This window comes from Folsomia candida, unplaced genomic scaffold (genome assembly GCF_002217175.1).
Source record: "Folsomia candida strain VU population unplaced genomic scaffold, ASM221717v1 Fcan01_Sc012, whole genome shotgun sequence".
NCBI classification, from domain to species: domain Eukaryota; kingdom Metazoa; phylum Arthropoda; class Collembola; order Entomobryomorpha; family Isotomidae; genus Folsomia; species Folsomia candida.
In genome coordinates, this window is record NW_019091204.1 from 4261138 (window position 1) to 4269855 (window position 8718).

General features: G+C 35.3%; 1 protein-coding gene across 1 annotated transcript; it reads right to left on the reverse strand.

Moving 5' to 3' along the window:
- Positions 1-1248: 1248 nt before the first annotated feature.
- LOC110855244 lies at positions 1249-2476 on the reverse strand. Its single transcript, XM_022103659.2, has 3 exons — positions 2218-2476; positions 1703-1809; positions 1249-1557 (listed from the first exon to the last, which is right to left on the reverse strand). The coding sequence occupies exons 1-3, from the start codon at positions 2361-2363 to the stop codon at positions 1310-1312; spliced, it is 501 nt and encodes a 166-aa protein (XP_021959351.1). The 5' UTR covers positions 2364-2476; the 3' UTR covers positions 1249-1309.
- Between the last annotated feature and the right edge of the window lie 6242 nt (positions 2477-8718).

Consider the following 8718-nt stretch of genomic DNA (forward strand, 5'->3'; position numbering starts at 1 on the left):
AAATTAAAATAAAAATAAAATACAACATTATAATCCTGAATACAAAATTTCTAAATGAAAGTTTTATATGTCCAGTGTGTTTGGTACACGAATTTTTGTCTTGTTTCCCCCAGGTGACAAAACGTCTACGTAATTATTACCCAAAACTGAAGCACTATAAAACATTCGCAGGTGACGATTTGTATTGCAACCTTTGTAATGCTGTTGCACAAGCAACATTTGCATTCCAAAGGTCAAGGGATTCAAACTACATAGACTTAGTTTGCATGTAAGGGCAGGATGGATTTTCATGTATCACTCCATAATGAGAGTGAGAGTAAAAACCATAATTTTGTATTCAATTTCCATATCTACCGCCGAAGTTATTAAAGTAGATTTTTCACATTAATTATACTTCATTTTGTGGACAACAATAATCGTGAAGTAATTAGTCAATTTGATCAATAGGTATAGATATTGAATTTGAAAACAATGAGAAACATATTTAATATAAGTAGTGACTCGCCACTCATGGCTAACCAAACCGTAACCTTGAATGCACTTGAGTGCAGGCAGAGCACACTACATTATAAGCATAGGATAATATATATACGGTAAGCAGAGAGAAGAACGAGGAGTGTAGTTTTAGACACGGAATCAGCAGGTTTAGTTTTTCATCCATCAAGGTTGTTTAAGTATTTAAGATTCGTTAGTTAACATAGAATAAGTTCACAATTTAAGTAATTTTAGGAAATATAAATATAACATCAGCTCTCCCACATATTTAATAATATAAGCATTTTGGTTAATCAATATTTTTCAGTCGGTATTGATATAAATAAACATATATATAAATTTCCTTTAAAAAGTGAACTTCATCTCCAAATTTATTGCATTAAAATCACAAAATAAGGGACATCCACGAAAGTGGGTGTGGATCGGGACACGCAGACCCCATAGTAGAACAGGGGGCGTTACAGTATCCAAGTTACTTATATAGAGTGTATGTAGATAATTTAATGCAAAATTACTCCAATAATTCTACATTGTCTAAAATTACATATAAGTTTATATAAGCGCGTGATGCAATCTTAAGATAATGACGTAAAGGCTTGTGTCCAACAATTGGAACCCAGTCATTTCCAATGGTATTTTATTGTTGCATGGTAAATTTCATTGATGACGTACTCATTTTTTTGCTAATACTCAAGAAATAAGTCAATATATGTACTTAATCTCAAAATCTTTGAAACTAAAAATGTACTAAAATAAAATTGGAATATTTTTTTATTCACGAAATTTGGAGAAAAGAACATGCAAAATTAAATGGTTAAGTCTGTAAAATGTGCATATCGGCAGAGACACAGATTTCCAAGAGCATGTTATCCGTGTGGTAAATATATCCGCGGAACTCGATCGTCTCCCCGGACAAGATGTCGTTCGGGACGATGGAGTATTTTACCGTGTACATCAACCCGGGCTGGACGGACGACCCGGGCAACTCGGTTTGGATGATGATCGTACAAAATCCCCTAAGGCAGACCTCAACCCACAAAGACAACGAGGGGGAGGCAGAACCTGGGGGGAAATTAAGAAAAATTATTGTTGAGGTTTTTTTGCTCAAAAATAAGGTTACCTTTCTTACGGGGGGTGGGTGATTTGAAAATCAGTCTTTTTTGATAATTTGAATTTTTTGATTTTTAATAACATATTTACATATTACTTGGAATGAAGTCATTTTCGCAGTTGTACACGGTTCCTGGGGTTAGAGTGCAGACCCCGTTGCAGTCAGAGATACGGAGCCCAAGCTGAGTTCCGACGCCGCCACATCTGCAAATTTATTTGAAATAAAATATAACTTACCACAATTTCGGAAATTTTTAGACATACATATAGTTTAATTTTGGATATAAATTTGCTAATTCGCAAAGATAATATGGAGTTGAGAATCAGGGAAGAATTCAAAACCAAAAAATTTCTAATAACCTACGAATTTAAAACACAAATTAGTATTTGCAACTCTACAAAGTCAGTCTGGAAAAGAATTTTATAAATACGCAAAAAAAACAATAAGAAAAATGTAAAAATAATCGTTTTCAAAAGTGAATTTTGTTTTTCAAACATCACATTTGTTGTGAAAAACAGGAATTTTATTTAAAAAAACTTAATTGATTACTTACTTACTAAAAACTTAATAGAAAACTTAAAAAATTTATTGAAAATTTTTAAATAACCAACCTGGCGACGGGATCAACCGTCCCGAAGGGAGCGACCGGTCCACCCTTGCGAGAAATGGAGGAAGGGTTCCGACTATGTGTCAGCGAGAGGGCGGAACACGTCCCCAAAATGGCGACCACGACGAGGGCAACGTTTTTCGAAAACATTTTCACTCTTGCTTCGGACTCTGGAAAAGTTTGGAATCGTTTGATTGAATTTATTCGCAAGGCAGAGCGTTTTATACAGCTCGGCTTATCATTTATGATGGATTGATTTGGCACTTCTGAGTGTTTCACCTTTTGCACAAATACAGATTTTGCTTGCGAAAAGCGCAGATGGGTACGTCGTGTGCAAAAAATTCCAGAGTGATTGATAACACCCTGCCTTACGTGGGATGGGTTTTGCGAATATTATTGTGATATTCGCACTCAGTTATTTCTGCAAACCTTCCACTTCATTTTTGCATGCCTATCATTGCGAAATTGATCATTCGCGAAATCTGCGTAAAACACTTGGATTGTACATACACATTGCTATCCACATATTAAGTAAGTCTTCCAAACGTATTTTTTTTACAAATTTTTCTAATTCGAAAAATGTTCTTAAAATTTCCTGAAATTTAGAAACGTTAAAAATTTAAACTTTGACCACCGGTAAAAACACAAATAAATTTCTAGATCGACAATGCAACGCATGCGCGACCCCCTTACAAAACAATGGAGTTAATAATCATTGCGATATTGTGAATCATGTCTCATTCTGCCATCCCGTGACCAACGAGGGCTACGTGTCCTCCGACTCTGGACTCGACATTGATAAATCGTTGTCGAGATAACGGCCCAGTTAAATTTATAAATATAAATATCTACACTTTATCCTGGAATGTTTTGCGCACGAGTATGCATCTATGACACAGTTTGGATTTTGCATGCAAAATACGATCATTCTGCCTCAACAACCCCAATCGAGCTAAGATTGCGATGCGATGCGATGCGATTGCGACGCAAGTGGTCTCGCTTAGTGTTCTCCATGGTCCGGTCCGGTCCGGTCCAGCAGAGGACCGGGACCGGACCGAAGACCGATAAGCTTGGACCGAAACCGGACCGATATTTTTTTACTGGACCGAGACCGGACCGGGACCGAACCGGTGTTATCGGTCCGGTCCCGGTCGGACCGGTATAATTTTTATTTCTAATAGAGCCGCACCATGCAAGTGTTAAGTTATTGGTGCAAATAACATGTACATAGGCAAAGCAACAACAAATATAGAAAAAATTGAACGAATGGTTATATTTTTTTTAGTTAAAGTTGTTTTACTTAATTTTGTTCTCTGTGCGAAAACATGAGGAGGAGAAATGCATAAATTATGGCAGCATAAAAATTTGTTCCAATTTGAATTTGAGAAATTCTTGTAGACAACTCAATGATAAAAAGTTGGCGTTTTTGATATTTTTATTCTCTACTGCTGAAATTTTATCTACACCAACCAGTTAAAAAGTATGTTAAAAGTAGAGTATTTCCTACAAAATTCAGAAATTCAAAACTGGTTGAAACATTTCGTCTTGTAAAGTAATAACGAAAACTTAATTCGCTGCTTTACAGATAAAATAAGTAATTATGGATTTAATATCATTAACAAAATCAGAGGTACCGAGCAGGTCAATAAATGTGTTTTGGTCTGTATTATTTTCGAGTTGGGTTAAGCTTCCGGGATACACTGTACTGTATGCTGTAAGGCGGATGTAATAACGAAAATAAGTTTAGGAAAACTAAATTTTTTATGTAATCTTTGACACCAGGAAATACTGACCTCAATATACAGGGTCAGAAGTCAAAAACTTAAAAAGAATAAAAAACAACTTGCGTCGCGGTTCATTTCCTTCGTTTACTACCTACACATTATTAGCTATACATTTTACCGTTTTTTGTGTAAAAAATTGTTTAAGAAAGAGATATAAAGCATTCGGTAAGACGATGATAATCTTAGAAAGATGGGCTGAGGCTCACGGGGTTTTAAGCCAGTGGTTTAAGAGTTCAAACTGAGGAGGACAACCTTCACCGACAGAATCGACGATCCTGATGGCATTTGAATTATTTTTTTATTTTAAAGTTAAGGCTCCCTTGTAAATATGCTGGTTTGGAATTTGAAAATGTGTGTCTCAGCCTTCTTTTCTTCCGTGTATTCAAATGCCGATTTTGAAACATGTTCATCTCGTGAATTTGTTAAAAAATGAAGATTTTATAAATGGCGTCTAACAAGAGACAATTTTTATGTTCACAAAATTAGGCGGAAAAAAATTAAATGTTTCTTCCATGAAGAAACATTTAATTTTCACTATCATTTTTTTCATCCATTCTAATCCTATTTTCTCATGGTCAGAAAAATCAAAATTATCACCTCCTAACTCTGTGAACCTAAAAATTATCGATGTTTTCATGCAATAAAATCTTTATTTTTTGAAACACACGGGATGAGCAAGTTTCAAAATCTCTAATTCAATACATTGCAGACCAAGTTGAGACAAATATATTCAAACTCAAAACGCTCATTCAATGGTACAAATTAATGACTTATGGGTATTGTCCCGAATTTCGATCTAATATGAAGTTCTTTGTATGTATTTAGAAGACGCGTCGAATTATCTACTTACAAAGGTTACAAAAAACATCGAACGAACAAAAACACGCTGCCCGGAATTTTATTTAAATGATATTATCAAAAATATTTATTACATGTCGTTTAATTACGTCCACGTTTCGACATGCGACAAAAAATACATGAGTTATCACAATGGGGCGCAAACCAATTATGCCGGGATTTTAATTTGAAAGACCAACTCCTTATATGTACGTGTGTAATTTCGTGCGGATCAGTGATCACGAATATGCAAAAAAATGGATGCAAACATTTCCCTTTTTAGCATGTTAAAATATCTGCAAAATTTCTTAAATTTTTTAAATTTCCTAACATTTCCTAATTTAAATTTCCTAACATTTCCTAATTTAAATTTCCTAAAATTTCCTAATTCAAATTTCCTAATTTACATTTCGTCGTTTTTCTTAAATTTCGACACAATCAAAAGTTTAATTGTTTTATTGCCTGCAGAAAAATGTTGCTAATGACAATTTGTTCTTCTTGCAAAAAAACCTGCAATATTTTTCATTTGTAAATTTTTTAAAAGAGAAAATTGGTTTTTTTGTGAATTTTTTTAGCTTAAGCATTACAAAATGAGCTATTTTGCGTTTTTGTCAGATCTGGGAACAACACATTGAGCAAATACAGAGACTGACCAACGGTAAATTCTATAATTTGCCCCCTTGCTGCATAAGAAATGCATACCAAAAAGTGTTCAAATTGTAAACAACCATAACAAGGAGCTAAGTCTTCAATTTTGTCACCAAAAAAAGAAAATCTCCCAAATTTTCAACAAAGTGCACTCATGAAATTAATTCAGGCTCAGTGCCAAGCCAGATAGTCCACTTATTCAAATTGAATTTATATATAGAAACGTGTGACGAAGCTCAAATGGAAAACGTAAGAGAAATGCCTCATCAGTGGTAGCACATAATAGCTGTAAAATTTTTGCTGTCAAAAATTGGTGTGCATATTAATTGTGGTAACTTCATGAAATGCATTAAATCGCTTGCGTTAGTTTGCGTTACCCACACAACAAATGTGGGCAACTATCTCATTTTAAGAAGAATCGCCCATCCATCTTCCCAAGATCATGGTGTTATTTAATTCTGTGGTCAAAATCCTATTAGAATTTTGACACGTAAAAAACGATTTAAAACGCTTATCTAATCCTAACCAAATGAAACCTAGTAATAATTATTAGCAAAGTTTTATGTCATCTTCCTAGCGGCCCCAAAATTGAGTCATAAATTTGAATTTATTTGTTTTACTCAAAAAGTTAACAATGGTAACAACTTTTAATTAATTAGTGAAATTAAGTTCAAAAGTTTAAATTCGGTCGCCACACATTTTTTCTGCTACAACAGTTCCAAGAGACTGCGCCTCGACACATTTCAGCCAGCTTTTCAAACAAATGCATTGTTTAACAGTATCCACTTTCATATTTAGACGCCGATGGCTTAAGATATCGGGACCGTTAGAAAATAGACTCTACCGGAACTCCACTTCCAGCAACAGCGAGAAAGTCCTTTGCCATCGCAGATAATTGAGGAAATTCCTCTGCATGAACCTGAAAAGTGTATGAAATATATTAAGCCATAAAACATTTGGTAATTCATATATTCATATCAGAGGTCGACGCCGTGGGTGGTGTAGGAAATTGAATTTATCGGCGTGCCCAGGCAGCGTCGAACTCTGATTCATACAGATATAACTGGTATACATTGTATGCTATACAAACCTTCCACCAACCCAAAGCTCCACATGAAAGTAATGAAGAGTCAACTGTTTTTTCCGAACAATACTTGTCAAACTCATCTACAGGCTCTAAGCGTCTCATTTTGCGGAGTTGCTTCTCAAAGATATTCTCTCTCACATCGGCCGTTTGATCCTTGTCTCGCGTACCTTCACCTTTTTTGTATGACGTTGCCCATTTTTCAGTCAGTCGCCTAAGTGACAAAAAACTTTCTCAACTACAAGTAATCATCAAAAATTGTGTTTTCTTTAGTTTCCGTTTTATTACTTTCTGTATCCAGAGATTGCGTCTATTCCAAATTTAGAAGCCTCGTACCATTCAAATTTTAGCCGAGGATCAAACACTAAAAGAAAGCGTAAAACAAACTTTCGATTTGATTACAATGTCGATAAGAACCCCCAACGGTGTTAAAACCGCTCTCCCCGCTCACGAGTTTTTAGCTTTTTTAAACCGCACTGCGGTTTATAAAAGTGCTCTTTCTTCCGCTCAAAAATAAAATCTACTTGAAGATGATTTTTTCGCTCTTTTTCCTACTTGTGAGTTAAAAAGCCGTTTTTTCAGACATGTTAATGGGGAAGTACTCGATTTTGATGCTCCTTGCATATGTTGCTGTACTAGGCGAGCGATTAAACATCAAACTCATTGTTTTAAATTTTTTAATATTTTTTTGGAATTTCCTGCATTCTTCGGACGTCATCGAAAAAATTGAAGTTTTACAAAAGTTGAGTTCGATGTTGAGCATCGAAAAGGAACTAAGGAGTAGAAGGTCGCAGGTTGTCACAACCAGATTTTGACGCCTTTTGGATATGTTGTAGTACTATATGATTGTACGAAAAGTGAAGAAGGATTTTACTCCATGGCCCCATTTGCGCCCGCCACACCCCCTCAAACGGGCAAAAAACACTCAACTAGCCGGACTCAAACCTTTCCCAAAAATCCAATTTTGCTCGGATTTTAAAAAAAATTGCATATTTTTGATCCCAGATAGTTGCTCTATCATATTCAATAGCAATCTCAACTTTTTTGAAATTTTGCATTTTTTCAAGTCAAACCCTTGCTGTTGCTCAAGAAATTTTCGAAAATAGTGAAACTTTCCGAAAACTTGAGATTGCTCTTGAATATGATAGAGCAACTATCTGGGATCAAGAATATGCAATTTTTTTAAAATCCGAGCAAAATTGGATTTTTGGCAAAGGTTTGAGTCCGGCTAGTTTAGTGTTTTTTGCCCCTTTGAGGGGGTGTGGCGGTCGCAAATGGGGCCATGGAGTAAAATCCCTCTTCACTTTTCGTACACTCATATAGTACTACAACATATCCAAAATACATCAAAATCTGGTTGTGACAACCTCTGACTTCCTACTCCTAAGTATGCATCTATGTATGATCAAGGAAATGCAAAAATTTTAAAGAATCGACTGAAATTGGATTTTTACTGTTGGTGTGAATTTGCATGGCGACAAACAACGTTTTTTGTGTTCTTCGTTCCATTGAGTGGGTGTGTGCGAAAGTGTGTGACAATAGCGAAATCATCACATTTTGTATATTTGCCTTCGCAGAACTGCAGGATATCCAGAGGGCATCAAAATCATGAACTGTTTCATTGATAATATCACGTCATGCCTCTTGTTTTCAAGAGATTCAAAGTTGGCACAGTTAACAATTGAGCGGAAAAAGTCGATTTAAGATTTTTAAGCTTTTCGAATTTTTAGATCTTTTTTACAAAGTTGGGAGTCCTTAATATCACGAATTATTTGTAATGATTAATCAAAAATAATCACCTGTTCCGGCAATATAAGCAAGACCGTGTGAAGTCGGATAATATTGGACAAGTTTCTCCATAGCTTTGATAGCAACTTCTTGCAACCAGGACGGATAGTCCTGATCGGATGGTTCTGATGTTTGAGAATCAATGCCCTCGAGTCCTATTTCTTCATCCGAAATGTACTGCTCCAAATGTTCTTGCAAGGTTGAAAAAATCATTGCACCGAAGGAAATGGTTGGAAATTGTTGTGAAGAAGCGTAGTTACTTCCTTAAACGGCTAAAAGAAAATATTGAATTTGTTATGTTCTTATAACCTTTTTGACGGAAGTCTGCATTTCTAACCTCCAAAAATCTCTGCATTTGTTCAAT